At 50.7% G+C, this 18,579-nt stretch overlaps 1 protein-coding gene across 2 annotated transcripts in view; it reads left to right on the top strand.

The window, feature by feature from the left end:
- LOC146839433 (transmembrane protein 176B-like) overlaps positions 1-18,579 on the top strand; it is an 89,170-nt gene that overhangs the window by 65,138 nt on the left and 5,453 nt on the right. The window contains exons 3-6 of one of the 2 annotated variants that reach the window (XM_085651483.1): positions 3,167-3,271; positions 13,431-13,487; positions 16,083-16,322; positions 17,463-17,582. In XM_085651483.1, the coding sequence (XP_085507609.1) occupies positions 3,167-3,271; positions 13,431-13,487; positions 16,083-16,322; positions 17,463-17,582 (522 nt within the window). Of the gene's footprint in view, positions 1-3,166; positions 3,272-13,430; positions 13,488-16,082; positions 16,323-17,462; positions 17,645-18,579 lie in introns of both variants that reach the window. The other variant, XM_085651484.1, reaches the window with a different exon arrangement.

Here is an 18,579-nt window from a genome sequence, read left to right as displayed (position 1 = left end):
TTTGTAGCAGCATGCCCAATCGAAATCTTATGGCCAGACAGGATGTCAGTATGGGGGGAGAATTCAGTCTGTAGAGACCTCAAACAGGTATTGATCATATTCAGCAAAATGTTGTAAAATCCTAGACACCCCCCTTGAAACACCCGGACTTGAAACTTCATTTAATGTCAGAGACCCTAAGCACCCTGCCCCATTGCGTCATTATATAGGTGGTAGGTTATTCTTTCTCATGAACGTGCCAGTGGTTATAATCTTTAACTCAGAGACCACCACCATTGAAGCCCCAGGACTTGAACACATAACCTTTTGCGTACGAGTCCAAGACCCTAGCCACACTGCCACAGTGTGTAATTATATGAAACCTGAATGAGGAACCCTGAATTGTAGGAGGAGGGTGTGCCATAAGGCTGTAGTGGCCTTCCCGCATCCCTGACGGTACTCGTACCAACCGGCCTCTACTCAGCGACCAACCGGCCCGGCTCCAATGACGTGACCACATCCTCCCCCTCCATGCCGCTCATATGCTCCCCCAGCTCCCGAAACAGCACTATAGCACCACCTGACAAGTCAATAGCCCGCATGCCGGACCACTCCGTTCTAAAAGTGGCAGTGGGAGCAGGGCTGCACTCGTGACCTCGCCCCCAGAATCTTCCGCTGACTTCGGGACCCTACGCGCTCCTGCCTATCGCATGAGGAGGACCCGAAGGCATCGGAGCACCCACAAGCACCAGCCCCAATACACACCTCTCCGGAGGCACCACGGGACCAAGTGATCAGATCTGAATCATGGGATGGAGAGCTGACGCCAAGACCCAACTCACTATTCCAACCTAGAAAACACCGGAGCTGAAACACCGGAGCTCGATACGCCGCCTGCCTGGTAGAAAAGGCAAATTCAACCAATGTAGTATGCCTGCCTGGCTGCAACCAACAATACGGGCTGCCAGCTCTCTCGTGCCCCCACGACACTCCAAATAAATAACCATACTATACAAACAATGCAAAAAGCGAGGTCACTCCCGACGCAAACTCATCTCTGGTGAGGCTACTGCTTAGATTCCGGTGATGCCCCCACAAACAAACATGAGAGGCATTCATTCTCCTGCACGATGCCGACAGCCGCCTGCACCCCAGGACACTGTGCGTCCATGACACAAATGTGGGCCCGTGCACCGACAAGGCTGCGGGACACCCACCACACCCCTCTGTTCCCTCTGCCAAAACCACTCCATTGCTCAATCGCACAGGAGACCGGGACAGCAGGCCAGGCTCACACGACTGCCCCCGAAGCTAGGGCAGAGAACCTTGGCCCAAGGGCACAACAAAGGCCATGCAAAACCGGGCAGAGGGCCTACAGCCCATGCCGCTTCCCCCCATGCTACCCAACACCCCACCAGGCATCGGGGACGACAGGGGGAGACTGGTAATGCCCCTTCACTCACCACACAACCGACGCCAGATCAGGGACACGACGGCTTAAAGCCGCAGCAGCTCCTCACCACGACCACCTAGACGGCGTGGCTGGTGCAACAGAGGACGCCAGGAGGGGCAGGCGAGGCATATATACCCTTCCCCCACCTCGGGGCACCTGATGTGATGCCCATATGGCGCCCTGGCGAGCGGACTCCTACAGGAGCCCAACCACTAAAGAGGGGGAAGCTGGTGCCCAAATGGCACTAAAGGGCCGCCCTTTTGGAATGGCCCCCTGTGGGGGCCACGGACAGACGCAAATGCTATGGTTAACCTCTCAGTGTCTTTTTCTGCAGGCCGTAAAGAGGACGTGGAGGGGTGTTTGTAAGAAGGTGCTATGATTAACCTCTCTGAGTCTTTGTTTGCTGGCTGGTCAGAGGGCGAGAAGGGGTGTTGGTAAGGAGTGGATGCTATCATTAACCTCAGTGTCTTTGTTGCAGGCCATACAGAGGGTGTGGAGGGGTGTTTGTAAGGAGTGGATGCTATCATCAACCTCTCAGTGTCTTTGTTTGCAGGTCGTACAGAGGGCGTGGAGAGGTGTTTGTAAGGGTTGGGTGCTATGGTTAACCTCTCAGTGTCTTTGTTTACAGGCCGTACAGAGGGCGTGGAGGAATGTTAGTAAGGAGCAGATGCTATGGTTAACCAGTCTGTGTCTTTGTTTACAGGCTCTACAGAGGGCGTGGAGGGATGTTAGTAAGGAGCGGATGCTATCATCAACCTCTCAGTGTCTTTGTTTGCAGGTCGTACAGAGGACGTGGAGAGGTGTTTGGAAGGGTTGGGTGCTATGGTTAACCTCTCAGTGTCTTTGTTTACAGGCCGTACAGAGGGCGTGGAGGAATGTTAGTAAGGAGCGGATGCTATGGTTAACCAATCTGTGTCTTTGTTTACAGGCTCTACAGAGGGCGTGGAGGGATGTTAATAAGGAGTGGATGCTATCATCAACCTCTCAGTGTCTTTGTTTGCAGGTCGTACAGAGGGCGTGGAGAGGTGTTTGTAAGGGTTGTTTGCTGTGCTTAACCTCTCAGTGTCTTTGTTTACAGGCCGTACAGAGGGCGTGGAGGAATGTTAGTAAGGAGCAGATGCTATGGTTAACCAATCTGTGTCTTTGTTTACAGGCCGTACAGAGGGCGTGGAGGAATGTTTGTAAGGAGCGGATGCTATAGTTAACCAATCTGTGTCTTTGTTTACAGGCTCTACAGAGGGTGTGGAGGGATGTTAGTAAGGAGCGGATGCTATCATCAACCTCTCAGTGTCTTAGTGTACAGGCTCTACAAAGGGCGTGGAGGGATGTTAGTAAGGAGCGGATGCTATCATCAACCTCTCAGTGTCTTTGTTTGCAGGCTCTACAGAGGGAGTGGAGGGGTGTTAGTAAGGGTTGGGTGCTATGGTTAACCTCTCAGTATCTTTGTTTGCAGGCTCTACAGAGGGCGTGGAGGGATGTTAGTAAGGAGCGGATGCTATCATCAACCTCTCAGTGTCTTTGTTTACAAACTCTACAGAGGGAGTGGAGGGATGTTAGTAAGGGTTGGGTGCTATGGTTACCCTCTCAGTGTCCTTGTCTGCAGGTCGTAGAGAGGACATGGAGGGGTGTTTGTAAGAAGCAGGTGCTATGAATGATTAACCTCTCTGAGAGGGTGTGGAGGGGGTTGGTAAGGAGCGTATGCTATGATTAACCAATCTGTGTTTTTGTTTACAGGCTGTACAGATTATGATTGGCCTGGTTTCCATCTCCTTGGCAGTGATCTTCAGCGTCATTGAATATGGCTACTTATTCTACACCGGGATCTGGACCGGGGTTCCGGTGAGTAGATGCTGAGGGCGGGGCCATAAAAGAGGGTGGACGAGAATTGTGGAACAAGATTATTGAAGGGGAGGAACTTAGAGCAGACGTTATCTCAGTCAAACACTTGAAGGGAACCTAAGAGTCTGCTTTTCATGGCCATGGGATCTAGCCGGCGGATTATAGGTTAAAGAATCCCTGCCCCCTGTTTTCTCTCTGAGCTGGAGCACCCCCTCACTGAGATAGGTCAGCCTCCCCCGATCTAGAGCTCTGAGAGACAAGTAGACACAGGAGTCTTGGGGGCATATCAACAAGGGCTTTATCTCTGCTTTTTTGGCTTTAAAAGCCAAAAAAGCAGAGATAAAACTAGCACCCTATCAACAACAGGGTGCTAACATGCAAATTTGCATGTTAGCACCCTTTTACTCTACGCTTCCCCTTGCATCTCTAATGAGATGCAAAGGGGGCGTTCCAGAGTAAAATAATAGGAGAAATGTCGCTAAGCGACATTTCTCCTATTATCAAGAATATCGCTAACCCTGTTAGAGACAAAAAAAGCAGCGCTAACCGCGGTTAACGCTGCTTTTTTATGTCTGGTATTTTTCTGACTTAGCCATGATATCCTATGGAAGGAGGATATCATGGCTAAGTTTGCCTGTCCCTATCAACAAGGTAACATGAGATTATCGGTGGGTTTCCAGCGATAATCTCACATTAGCCACTTAGCGTGAGGATTTTTATCGCTATTGAGATAAGCGTTGCTAATAGCACGCTATCTCAGCGATATAAAATCAACGCTAGCCGGCGATAATTATCCTAGCGCTAAGTGCGCTTAGCGATAATTATCGCCGGTTGTTGTTGATATGCCCCTTGATGAGTACAGAAAAACTTGCAGAACAAGAGAGCAGGGAGATGTAAGTGTTGAAGGGAGGCGAGAACCTCCATAAGCAGAGAGAAAACTGGGAGCTGGAGGGTCTGTGGGGACTGACTCGGAAGGTGGTTCAAATGAAATAAGAAAATCAAGAGGTTTTATTCCGTTCAAAAATATGAAGATTAGAATTTCAGTTAAGAAAACTGCATATATTTTTAGACTTTCGCCTTCCCACAACCCGCTTATCTCGTTCTAATAATTTATTTTTCATTTGCACCCAAAGCCCGTTCATCTTGTGTCTCCTTGCTCCACAGTCACATGTTCTCAGCAGGCCACTTCTTTTTGTTCCACTGAGACTTTACACCATGTTCGAATTCTTGTTAATTCGTCTCCTTGAAAGTCCATGCCAACATCTCCATGTTCTTTCTGAATAGCCTCCACTTATAGCAGCAGGGGATGTGCCCCCCGGCATCTACTTGCACCACCCATGCGTGACCCTTTCGCAGTCTTTGTGACTCACTGAGGCGCTTTTCATGCTACTCGAGCAGGTCTTGCACAAGGTTCTCCAGGCCTGTCCCTTTAGTAGGATCTCATAGCTGCAAGCGCCATGTTGTCCCTCAAGACTGAAAGGGGGAGGGTGCTCGTGCATGTGGGAGGCGCGGGGATGGTCAGGTGTGTGTCCGTCTGTGCCTGCCTGTTTCCAGGAGTCCTGTACAGTCAGCGGTTACTAGGCGGTGCCCCTGTGAGCACCACGAGTTACCACTGGTGTCCCACACTCACCAGTGCTGCTGCTCTCCAGTTGAATCAAGCTCCTTCCTTCCTTTCCTGGGGGAGGGAAGCGAGTAAAGTCCCATCAGCACTAAAACTTTAAAGAAGAACAGAGCTTTTCCCTATAGGAGCAAAGAGAGCACAAGAACAGTGTCCCCTCTGTAAGCTAGAGCGTGCCTGCAGACTCTGGGCACAAGGTCTGATGGCAGACGTCATGGCCCAGGTTTTCCATTGGGGCTGACTGTGGGTTGTCTCAGATCTTCACAACTAGTCGGTCTCTGACGTTCTATGAGGTCTTTGGCCTATGATTCAAGCATGTCCTAAGGATAGAGATGCAGTGCTTCTGGGCCAAGTCTGTATACTGGTCCAGCCTTTGGTACCAGACTGGACAGCTCGGTGGGCTCATGCCTCAGTTGATGAGGTTGCAGCACCAACAATTAAACTGGGCCACAAATGCCAGAAACCCATCTCCCACACAGCTAGAACCATCACTAGGAAGGGACATATGCAGGAGAAGAGCTTCCAAGTTTTACTGTCTACAGCAGAGGTGATGGTGGGGTTCAGGGGAGGATGGAGGGCGTCTTCTGGTTCCTGGTCCGGTTCAGTACTCGAGTCACTGCAGTCCGACATCCATTTAGGACCCAACCAGTCATCTTTACTATGAGAACCTGTCCAATAGTTGGCCAGCACGCCTTTACCTCTTGTGTTCTGATGGTTCTGGCAGCAGGAATACCCACAGGACTGGGTCATTTATTGTTAGAGCTTGATCCTGACATCAGCTGTTGATGTCTGGACCTAGGTAGGAGGATGGTTGAAGCTGTTCTGTATCAACACAGGCTCCCACAGCCAGCATAAATGAGCATGTGCTCAGAGCCTGAAGTCAGACCAGCCACTGGTCCTTCTGGGACTGGGAAAGGGGATGGTATGGACACCCTTTGGGTACATTCAGGTCAGTGAAGGAACAGGTTCACATCTTGAATATAGACATGGTTGAAGCCCTTGACTCAGATCGAGCACTTCTTGGTTTCTCCGCTTAAATTGAATTGAAGTGAATCCCACAGTTCCTGGATGACCTCAGTCTGCCATGGTCCATCCTTGCAGATTCTGCAGTCATGGACAGATCTTCTGGGAGAAGTTGGCGACCTTGTTGGAGGTGGAGCCCAGTTCCTTGTGCAGGAAGGTGCGCTTCAGCCTCTGGATTACAGAAGAATGGCTTTATGCGGATGCCAAACATGGGCAAGGTCAAGAGGGAGAAGTGCTACCTGGCAGATTTCCCTCTGGCAGCATATTTCCTCTAGAATCCCTGGGCCTGCCATAGGGGTACTCGTTACTCGAGGGTGGGGAGCAGTATTTATCTTACTCGGGTGGCCATGGCAGGCAGCCAGATGTAGAAAAACTCAACAAATTCCCAAGGAGCGCATTTTCTGGTGTTGCCCAAGCTTTCTCAGGCTTTCAAGTCAGGAGTTGCAGGAGAAACAATTTGAGAGTGATCTAAGTGATGGTGTTGATTACAGATTAGACAGGGCCATGCGTTGCCACGGCTGCCTCTTTGGCCAGCAGGGTCACAGGAAGATGCCCATCGGTGGGTTTTGTTACCAGATGGAAACCTCTTCCTAGCAACAGGAATGGAGTGGCAGCCTCAACAGCCACCAAGAAGGTTTCGGAGGGACCTGCTGTGAAGGAGGGTGGGCAGGCTGGTGTTTCAACCTTCTACAAAGCTTGCATTCTGAAAAGAGGGCCACCATCCCAAAATGTAGCATGCACCTATGGACCCCACCAGGTACTGTCACCAGTAAACCACACACACAGCTTTCATAAAAGTAAGATGCAGACACGTGACCCCAGAAATGGCTCTTACGTGGTTCTGTAGTCAGTAACCATCAGGGTTCCAAGAAAAGAGGCGCGTGTCCCTACTGTAATAACCACCGCCAGTCAATAGCATGGGCTAAAGGGCAGTAGCGACCCTCACTCACAATGTGGTTACACATTGCATGTGTAGCCCGCTTCCCTTAACGAGCAAGTAAATGCTCTGATAATGAACCGTACTGGATAAGGTTAAACACCTTCCATAGTCTCATCACATGACTGTCCAGTGCAGTGGCAGTAATACACAAGGCTAGTCAGAGAACATCAGCCCCTTCGAGCTCACAGATGTCCATCAGAAGGAACCTTCTCACCCAGATGTTCTTAATCTACACAGACCACGTGGCCACTGTGTTTTATATACAGAAACAAGGGGGTGCACAGACACTCCTGCTGTCCAGAAAGGCACAGCAGGTTTAGTATTGGATACTTGCGCCACCGACACCTCCTAGCTGAACACCTGTCGGCCATTGACACAGACATAGGGTGGAACCCTTAAAGGTTGTGTGGAATGCAGGGCTGCAATCTTTGGGGCTGTCCTGGTTTGAACCTGATGGATTCTTATGAAGTGAAAATTGGTGGACTGAGTGAACACCATCTTAATCAAACCCCCTGTTCCTATTAACATTATTGAGGTCTCTGGGGCTCTCGCGAGTCTTCTTTGTAAGACCTAAATTCTTCAAAAAGTTTTGGGCGGATCAATTATCTCAAATCTTTTTGGTTTTCGATTGGAAATGTAACGAACCTTTTAAGATAAGACTTTATCTTTAAACAAACAAGTTACTTACCTTCAGTAACGATACATAGATTAGTTATAGATTCCTTACCTGTAGAATTACCCCCAGGCGTCAGACTGGATCCTGAGAATTTTTTCGTCAGCAGTACCCCTGCGCATCGAAAGGTGGCGTAGGTCAACTCTGCGTTCGTCGTTGGCGTCGTGGATGCAGTGGTCGCAGGGATGACGTCGCGGTAGCTACTTAGAAGCCACCCTCGCGCGCTGATGTCAGTTCTTTTACATGACATTCCACGCCAGAATCACAGAGCCATGCAAGACACTGACCACTGGTGCACAAAACTAGGGTCATGAAACGGATTCCCTGACCCTAGAAGTCAGTTCACAGAACGGGGAGTTTAGGTGGGGAGGTAAGGAATCTATAACTAATCTATGTCTCTTACAGATATATTGTTACTGAAGATAAGTAACTTGTTCATCTGAAAGAGACAATTAGTTATAGATTCCTTATCTGTAGAATAGACCCCCCAGCAATACCAACCCCGGAGGTGGGTCTGCGAACCAAGTTCACACCAGAAAGTCCTGGAGAACAGAACGGCCAAAGAAGCCGTCAATCCGGACTTGGCTGTCCAGGCAGTAGTGTTTCATGAATGTGTGCAGATATGCCCACTTAGCTGCCTGACACAGTGGAAGCTGCCATCGCCCGGTGGAATGGGCGCGCAGCCCCACAGGAGGCTCCTTCTTTGCCAAAGAGTAGCAAGCTTTAATGCACAAAACGACCCACTTAGAGATGGTCCATTTGTGCACAGCCCGACCTTTTTGGTACCCACGTAGCCAACAAAGAGCTGGTCACCCGGAATTGCTTGGTGCGATCCAAATAAAATGAGAGCACATGTTTTGGATCCTGATGGTGGAGCCTCTCTTCCTCCTTAGAAGGAGGCAGAAAAAGGTGGGCAAAGTGATGGTTTGACTAATGTGGAAAGAAGTAACCACCTTGGGAAGAAAAGAAGGTTCTGTTTCTGAGGACGACCTTGTCCGGATGAACAGCCAGAAAAGGAGGCTTTAAAGAAAGAGCTTGGAGCTCACTCACCCTGCTGGGAGCAGAGGTGATGGCAACCAGAAAGGCAGTGTTTAAAGTACGAAGTCTGAGAGGACAGTTATGAAGTAGCTCAAAGGGAGCGCACATAAGGTAAGTAAGAACCAAGTTCAAGTCCCACTGAGGCATTACCAAGGGAACAGGAGGAAAAAGATGAGTAATTCCCTTAAGGAAGTGATTTACAACCGGGGACTTGAAAAGAGAAGACTGATCAGGAAGCCCAAGAAAGGCTGAAATGGCAGAGAGATAGCCCTTAAGAGTGCCCAGAGCAGAGCGCTGCTGGACCAAAGAAAGGAGGAACAAGAGAACCTCATAAAGAGGGGCAGAAAGGGGATCCACAGCCTTTGCTGTGCACCATTCCACAAATTTGTTCCATCTGCAGGCGAATACCGTTTTAGTGGAAGGACACCCGGCTGCCAAAATAACATCACAGACTTCGTGATGATGGTCGAAGGCTGTCAACTGTCACCGCTCAATCTTCACGCAACGAGGTGGAGGCTGGACTGGTTCGGATGGAGGATCATCCCCCGCTGCTGCGACAGAAGATCTCCCGAAGTGGCAGTCGGATCGGAGGATCGATGGCCATGTGTAACAGCTCGAGATACCAGACCCTTCGTGCCCAATCGGAACCACAAGAATGACTTGAGCCCGGTTGCGTCTGATCTTCTTCAGCACTCTGGGCAGAAGTGGTATAGGCGGAAAAGCTTATAGAAGACTGCAACTCCTCTCGTGATGAAAAGCATCGCCTAGAGAGTGCTGCCTTGGAAATTCCAATGCACAGAATTGCTGACATTACACATTCTCTTCGGTGGCGACTGGATCTAACCGAGGCTCACCCCACTGCTCAAAGAGACCTTGCGCCACCTCCGAGTGAAGACGCCATTAGTGATCCATCATGCATCTGCGGCTGAGTTTGCGCGCTCTGGCGTTTAGTGAACCTGCCAGGTGTTGAATCACAAGGGATATGCCCTGATGTTCCAGCCATGTCCAGAGACGGAGAGCCTCTTGACATAGGGTCTACCACTCCACCCCGCCCTGTTTGTTGCAGTACCACATGGCAGTGGTGTTGTCCGTGAACACCTGCATTACTCGTCCTCGGACAGATGGAAGGAATGCTTTCAGTGCAAGACGGGTCGCCAGAAGCTCCAGAAGGTTTATGTTGAGCCCAGACTCCGCTGGAGACCAGAGGCCTCTGATGTCTTCCTCTTCCATGTTGCTGCCCCATACCAGAATTGACGCGTCTGTCACCACTGTGAGGTCTGGTTGGGGAAGGGAGCGGGTCTGCCATTGACCAAATCCTGGTTCGTTAGCCACCACGGCAATTGACGTACAGTGCCCTCCAAGATCTGAATGCAATCGGACAGATTCCCCTGGCGCTGTGCCCACTAGAGCTTCAGGTCCGACTGCAGAGCCCGCATATACCACCTGGCATGATCTACCAGAAGGATGTAGGAGGCCATGAGGCCCTGCAGCCTTAGGGTCATTCAGACCGAAACCCGGGATATAGGCTGAAAGATCGGAATCCTAGCCCGAATATCTCGGACTCGCTGCTCAGTAGGATAAACCCCAAACTGCGTTGTGTCCAGAACCACTCAGATGAAACGGAGCTTCTGAGAGGGTGTCAAGTGTGACTTCGGCCCGTTCATAGAGAACCCCAGCAAATGCAGGAGGTCCGCCGTAGTCTGGAGGTGGGATAAAACTACTTGGGGTGAGTCCGCCTTCAACAGCCAGCTGTCGAGATAGGGGAAGACTGGAACCCCTGATCTGCGCAGATGAGCTGCAACCACCACCATCACCTTTGTGAACACCCGAGGGGCGCTGGGAAGGCCAAAGGGGAGCACGGTAAACTGAACCGCAGGTAACGCTGGGGGGCTGGCAGGACTGGGATGTGAAAGTAAGCGTTCTGCAAGTCCAACACTACCATCCAGTTTCCAGGGTCGAAGGCAGACAGAACCCGAGCTAGCATCAACATTTTGAACTTCTCCTTCCGGTGGATGTGGTTGACGTTCCTGAGATCCAAGATAGGACGCAGGCCTTTGTCCTTCTTGGGCACCAGAAAGTAGTGGGTATAACAACCATGACCTACTTCTGGGTTAGGAACTCGCTCAATGGCTCCCTTGGCCAAGAGAGCCGTAACTTCCTGTTGGAAATGGGCCAGATGATCCTCCGACATTCGATGGTACTGAGGTGGCATGACCAGGGGGGGGTTAGTCTCAAATGGGAGGGAGTAGGTCCTTCAGACTTTCTGCAAAACCCACCTGTGCCGATTTGATGATGTGCCAGTAGGGGAGGTGATGGCGAATCCTGCCATCCACTGGCAATTGGTGGCCTTGAAAGGTCGGACTAGAAGGGTTTGGAGGCTGCTGCAGAGGTGGTGGTGGTGGACTGGCCTGCTCACTGGCCCCCAGACCCACGGCGGAGGGTCCCACATCCCCGGCCGCCCAGGTGCTGAACAGCTTGTGCCGGTCTGTGGTTCTGGGTGGAATGTGGTGGGGCACCCCTTCCTTAGCCACGAAAGGGGCGAAAAGCAGACTGCACTGGGCGGGTGGTGGAGAGGCCCAAGGACTTGGCCGTAGCCTGAGAGTCCTTGAAGCACTCTTGCGCGATGTCTGCTTTATTGCCGAACAGGCGAGGGCCATCAAAGGGCATGTCCAAGAGGGTAGCCTGGACATCCCTGGAAAAAGCAGTCGATCTCAGCCAGGCATAGCGACGAAGGGCTACCGACATTAAAATTGTGCTGCCTAGCGAGTCGGCGGTGTCCAGTCCACATCGTATGGTAAACTTGGCTCCGTCTCTCCCCTCGGCAACTGCATGGGAGAGCACGGCGCAGGCCTCCTCTGGGCACTGTAGCAGCACCTGCGCTACCGTATCCCACACAGAGTGGGTGTATCGGCCCAACAGACATGCAGTGTTTACTGACCGCAGTCCCAAGCTGGAGGAAGAAAACATTTTCTTCCCAAGATGGTCCAGCTTTTTGGATTCCCTATCAGGTGGAGCGTTAGGAAATGTGCCTTTGGACGTCGAGGCTTGGACCACCAAGCTCTCAGGGGTGGGGTGTTGGGAGAGGAGAGTGGGGTTGCCCAGAGCCAGGCGGTCGCGTCGGGCAATCATCCTATCCACAGGAGCCCCTGTGTTGGGCTGGACCAGGTGCCCAAAAAGATGTCAGTCAGGACTTCATTAAACGCCAGCAGGGGCTCCGAAGAGCTCACTGCCTGTTGAAGCACCTCTGTCAGGAGGCTAGTCCTGACTGCCATGGTAGGTAGCTCGAGGTTGAGAGCCTCGCCTGCCCTACGCAACACCACTATATAAGAATCTTCCTCCTCCGTAGCCACAGTAGGAGACAACATGCCATGGTCTGGGGAGGTATCCAAACCACTGGCATCCCCCAACTCCTCTCGCCAGTCCAGATCATACTCCAACTGGTCAGTTAAAGGGTCTCCAGACCCCTCCCAGTCCTCCTCACCCTCCTCTGGTTACCAATCTGACCTGAAAGAACCAGAGTGGAATAGGGAACAAAAGTACCCATTGGTGTCGGATCTGGCGTCGGTCGACGTTGATCCGGCTCCGTGTCCACGTCGGGATGGAGGCCGGGGTCGACGCCAGCTAGGGACACAACAGGTGTTTGTTGCGGGCGTTGTGCCGGTTGATTCGGCGCCAGTGGAGGTGTTATGAGGTTGACTGGTGCCGATCCGGAGCCAGGCCTGGATCAAAGGGGACCCTGTGATGCCGAGGCCAAAGCCGCCGGCGTCGAAGGCCTAGGACCCCCAGCTGAGTCCACGGGTCCCGAAGGCACACCAGCGGAGTCGGACTGCCCAAAGATGGCATGCATCTCTTCGTAAAAACTTTGAAGCTGGCCAGGGGTTGCTCCAGTTCCTCGGAAAGGGAGAGAAACTCTGAGCACCTCCGACATCCCTCGTCCTGTTGGCCGACGGACAGGGAGAAGTCAAAAAGCAACGATTTTTCTTCGACTTCTTCTTGTACTTAAAACATGAGTGGTGGTGGTTCCACGACCGGTCCCTCGACCGCCCGCGACCGGGACCTCGAACGGCCCGGAACGGACTGCCAGGCCGCGAGAAGCTTTCAGGACTGCCCCCACAAAGACTTTGGATTCATGGTCCGGCAGTCGGAACACGACTTGGGGTCAAGTTCCAGGCACCACAGGCATGCACAGGGCGGATCAGTCATGACAATCATTTTCGTCAGGAACTGAAAACCTTGAAACCGGGCATTCATTAACGTGTACCAGGAGTCAAAGACTCCAAAACGGTGTTGACAAACGTCATCAAAAAAGTCAGTCAAAAAGTGACTCGACGTACCGCTCTCTCCGGATCTGCGCTGGCTGACGGGGAAAAAGAAAGAACTGACGTCATCGCGCGAGGGCGGCGTCAAAGTAGCTACCGCGACATCATCCCAGCAACCACGATGCCAACGACGAACGCGGAGTCAACTGACTCTACCTTTCGATGCACAGGGGTACTGCTGATGAAAAAATTCTCCGGGTCCAGTCTGACGCCTGGGGGTAATTCTAAAGGTAAGGAATCTATAACTAATTTTCTCTTTCAGATATGATTAACAGTCCTAGTTTAACTCTCTGCCAGCAGCATCAGCTCACATCTTCGACAAAGTCTGGAAGAGTTTCCATGGTGCAAGTCTAGAACAAAAAGTGCATCGCCTTTTTTATTTTTATTTTTAAATACTTCCTATTTATTAAGGAATCAAATTATATACTCACATTTATACAGTATAATCAAACATCTGACATAACAGCATTTCCTGATATGTGGAATCCCTATCTTCTCCACTAGTATCTCTTTGATTATGCCTGAGATGTTATCTTTTCCATCCCCAGTTCATCCTGGCTGGAGCAGTCTCCATCATTGCAGAAAAGCGTGCCAGCCCCAGCTGGGTAAGTGTTTCAGCACTTCCACCAACCAGTTGCACTTGTGAGCTATCTTAAGAGACTGGTACAAGAGGGACACCCCGCACTGAGACATGGTGCTGGCATGGCATAGATTCATGGTGCTGGCATGGTATGGAGATGTGGTGCTGGCATGGAGACATAGTGCTGGCATGGCATGGATATGTGGTGCTGGCATGGCCTGGAGACATGGTGCTGGCATGACATGGAGACGTGGTGCTGGCATGGCATGGAGATATGCTGCTGGCATGGCATGAAGATAGCGTGCTGGCATGAAATGGAGACATGGTGCTGGCATGAATTGGTGCTGGCATGGCATGGCGATGTGGTGCTGGAATGGCATGGAGACATGGTGCTGTCATGGCATGGTAAAGAGAGTTGGAGCTGACATGGCACAGAGATTTGGTGCTGGCATGGCATAGAGACGTGCTGCTGGCATGGTACAGAGGGATGGTGCTGGCATGGCATGGAGAAGAGGTGCTGGCATCACATGGAGACGTGGTGCTGGCATGGCATGGAGACGTGGTGCTGTCATGGCGTGGTAAAGAGAGTTGGTGCTGACATGGCACAGAGATTTGGTGCTGGCATGGTACAGAGGGATGGTGCTGGCATGGCATGGAGAAGAGGTGCTGGCATCGCATGGAGACGTGGTGCAGGCAATGCACGGAGATGTGGTGCTGGCATGGCAGGGAGAGATGGTGCTGGCATGGTACAGAGATGGTGCTGGCATAGCATGTATACTTGGTTCTGGCATGGCATGGAGAGGGGGTGCTGACATGAGTTGCTGACATGGCATGGAGATGTGGTGCTGGCATGATGTGGTGCTGGCATGGCATGGAGATGTGCTGACATGATGAGGTGCTGACATGGCACAGAGACGTGGTGCTGAAATGGCACAGGAACATGGTGCTGGCATGGCACGGAGTCATGGTGCTGGCATGGCAAAGAGATATTATGCTGGCATGAAGAAGTGCTAGCATGATATGGTGCTGGCATGCGATGGAGACATAGTGTTTGGCATGGCATAGTGCTGGTGTGGCATGGAGATTTGGTGCTGGCATGGAGATGTGGTGCTGGCATGTCAGTCACAGAGAGTTGGTACTGGCATGGCACAGAGAGTTGGTACTGGCATGGCATGGAGACATTGTGCTGGCATGACATGGAGACATGGTGGTGGCATGGCATGGAGACATGGTGCTGGCATGGAGATGTGGTGCTGGCATTGCACAGAGAGTTGGTACTGGCTTGGCATGGAGACATGGCACTGGCATGACATGGATACATGGTGCTGGTATGGAGATGTGGTGCTGGCATGGTAAAGAGAGTTGGTGCTGACATGGCACGGAGATTTGGTGCTGTCATGGTGCTGGCATGGCATGGAGACATAGTGGAGACATGGTGCTAGCATGTCATTGAGACATGATGCTGGCATGGCGATGTGGTGCTGGCATGGAGATGTGGTGCTGGCATGGTACAGAGAGATGGTGCTGGCATGGAGATGTGGTGCTGTCTTGGAGACGTAGTGCTGGCATAGCACGGAGAGATGGTGCTGGCATGGCACAGAGAGTTGGTTGGCATGGCATGGAGACATGGTGGTGGGAGTTTCATTCTTGGGCATAGTCTTTGTTGTCCCACCTTCATGTTTCTGTATTGGAACCAGCTGTTTCTGATTTCTTCAACCTTCTACTTCAAAGCTTGGTAGCACTGCACTGGCCTGTTCGATCCCACAGACCTCTTTTCTTGAGATGTAATTGGATCCACCCCCCGGCAACCTCAGCTCACATGTCGCTCTTTAGGTCTAATGACCCGCCTCTACTCTACTGTGTTCTCCACCCCAAGTCCTCTGCTCCAACAGTCATCGAGAGCTTCATAGCATCTCCTAACCCATCCGTCATGTCATGGTTGATTGGATCCACCCTCTGTCCACCGCAGCTCGCATTTCGCTCTTTCATTCTGATGACCTGCCTCTAATCTACTGTCTTCTCCACCCCAAATCCTCTGCTCCAACAGCCATCGAGAGCTTCATAGCATCTCCTAACCCATCCGTCATGTCATGGTTGATTGGATCAACTCCCCGGCTACCTCTGCTAGCATTTCGCTCTTCCGTTCTGTTGACCTGCCTCTACTCCACCTCAAGTCCTCTGCTACAACAACCATCAAGAGCTTCATAGCATCTCCTAACCCACTCTTCATGTCATAGGTGATTGGCTAAGCTCCATGGTGTGATCCACCATCCCTCACCCGATCATGCTGCGTAGTTCGTCTCTGGTGCAGTATTCCGAGGCCACTTTATAATCAGTGATGACTTGTATCTCCTTTTAGAAATCAATATCCCTGAAGGTCTTACATAGTAACTGTTTTTGATTAATCGGATTCCTCAAAAGTTATTTGCCTTTTTGTTGATACAAGAGAAATCTTTCCTATGCTCATCGGCCCTTAGGGAGATGCCCAGATCCAAGAACAGAACCGGATGCTGATCATGCGGGTTTAAAGCCAACCTGTTATGTATGTTTGTGAGTCCACCTTGGGGTGCGAGCCCCACGCCTGTGGTGCTTATGATCATTTTGTATGTTTGTCCTACAGTTGTCTCTTGCATGGCTGATGAACCTGGCAAGCCTCGCTGTGGCCATTGCGGGGATTGTGATCTATGCCAATGACTTAGGGTGGTTCCCCTGGTACGATTGGAGACCCTCTCACATTTGTGAGCGACCCATCAATACTTATAATGTTACTAATGGTTATTATGGATACTACGGCTCCGCTCGACCACTGTCCAGAGACTGGAAGATGGAGGAATGCATGGCTGCGGTTTCCAAGTTATTGGTAAGTAGAGACTCACCCTGAAAGCCGGGACAAGGAACCCACCAGTCTGCCTACACACATCCACATAGTGACTGGCATGTGTGGAGCACCCGCACCCCTGAAGAACAAAGATGCATGCCATTGACACTGAGGAAAGGGCTGCACAAACTTCTTCATTCCTGGAGACAGAGCCATAAATATCAATGCTCATCGACATGAGTATGCACTACTTCACTGTCTACGCCGCTCCAGTATCAACGCATGGGATATTCAGGGAACTGCTTTACCTCTCCATGCGTGAACTATACAGACATCATTTCCTACCTACCCATTTCCCCCTCTATCCTTTAGATGCCAGAACTATGTACAGATAATGTCCTACTTACTCACTCACTTCCCCTCTCAAGCCCTCAGGAGGCCCTTTTCTGCGTCTCTGTAGCATTGTAAATTCACCTAAAACTCTTCTGACTTTTGGATAGGTTTGTGCTGTAGAAATACCACATACATGCACACACACACCTGCACATATACACATACATACATACATACATACATGCATGCATGCATACGTAACTATATAGACCGATATAGGAGAAAACAAAGTGACCGGGACATAGTAGATGAAAAGAGAATAGCAGAGATTGAGCGGGACAGTGTAGGGATGGGGAAATGACAAAGAAAGACAAGAGATTTTTTTGCACAAAAGATGACCGGGTGGAGGAGCTGGTGGCAGACAGTAAAGACGACTGTTAGAGATATTGTGATTGAAAGGATGCAAGCGACAGGAACAAGAGGTGTTTCAGACATCAAAGAAATGGTAGTGTTGGGAGACCAAATCTTAAGATGAGGGGTTTATCTTCAACCTTACCAGTAAATTGTAAAATAATGTATTTAAGATGAAGACTCAGAAAGGACCTCCTCAGGACCAGGCAGGACAGCTTATCCCCAGTGGGTGGGTTATGGTTGGGGGCAAAGAACCTACACCCTAGAGCATCAGACAGCAAAGCAACCACGCTGACAAACCTTACATGGGCCGGCTTCAGACAGCCCCATAACTTGATGTGAAATGGGCCCCTGGTCACCTTTCTTTGGCCCCGGTTCTTGGAAAGGAGGGTGTCCATGAGTGATGATGTATCTAAGTGTTTTTTCTCTCCTCTGCAGAGTGTGCTCACTGGCATCGGGGTCCTGCTGCTGGTGGTCACCTCCCTGGCCATCTGCATTGCCCTGTGGTTCCTGCTCTACGGCTGTAAGACCCTCTGCTGTAGCCTGGTCTCACAACAGGTACATACAAGGGCTTGTGGTGCCTGCCTGTCCTGACTGCTTCTTCTGAATGAGTTGGCAGGGTATGTAAGGATGTGTTCTGTGGTGTTGTGAATAATCGCACTGAGACCTGCAGCTGTTTTTTGGATGAACCCCAGGTATATGCCCCCAGCAGTCTTCCTTCCCCTAAATACCTTTCCGCCAGTCATATCAAATGGCACTGTCTTTCCAGTGGAACATGTAGCGAGAACATAAGCTGCATCCAGAAAATGTCTCAACAAATGAGATAACCTTGTTATCTGTAGGGTATAAAAGTTAGTTATGTTGTCTTCAGGATGATTGTTGCAGCTGGTTATTCAGGATAAATCCTTTGACTTGTTTTTGGAATGAGGAGGTCGGAGGGTTAGAACGGACATTGGGCGGAAGAGCGTTTCCAGTAGGAAATGCGTCTGTTTGACAACATGAACATTGGGATTGGGACTAGACTGATTCTGTGCACCCCCTCAGGATTTGTCCGCCTACAGACAATTTAGATCACAGTGCCACCATAAGCACCCCACACCCAAGCAAGGTTACAAATGGTCTGGGCAACCTTAGACAACCCTGATCCCCTCTGAAATCGTGGTAACCGATCTAGAACCCTTTCGCTCAGTCACTCTGCTCTCTCAGAGAAAGGGGTGTTTTGAATATTTATTGAGCCATTGTGGTTCTTGTATAAAATATATGTGCTGCAATAATCAATAGTCAGAAGCAGATGTAAGTGATTAGTAATATGAGGACAGTGAACACAATGAACAGCTCCTCCATCGTGCTAAAACTATGCATATTTGCGGGCATTAGTATTCAGTATAGGGTATCCCTACTGTGCGTTTCTAACCTAAGTGTCTAGGGTGCACGTATGTTCTACCAGGAATCCCCTATTGGATGATCCATAACCTTTACCCGAAGGCAAAGTATGTAGGTCCCTGTCTTGGTCTAGAATTGGACATCCCTTCTCGTAGAGGGATCAACAGGAACC

Source organism: Triturus cristatus, chromosome 4_1, assembly GCF_964204655.1.
Source record: "Triturus cristatus chromosome 4_1, aTriCri1.1, whole genome shotgun sequence".
In the NCBI taxonomy this organism is placed as follows: domain Eukaryota; kingdom Metazoa; phylum Chordata; class Amphibia; order Caudata; family Salamandridae; genus Triturus; species Triturus cristatus.
This window is presented reverse-complemented; position numbering and strand designations above follow the sequence as displayed.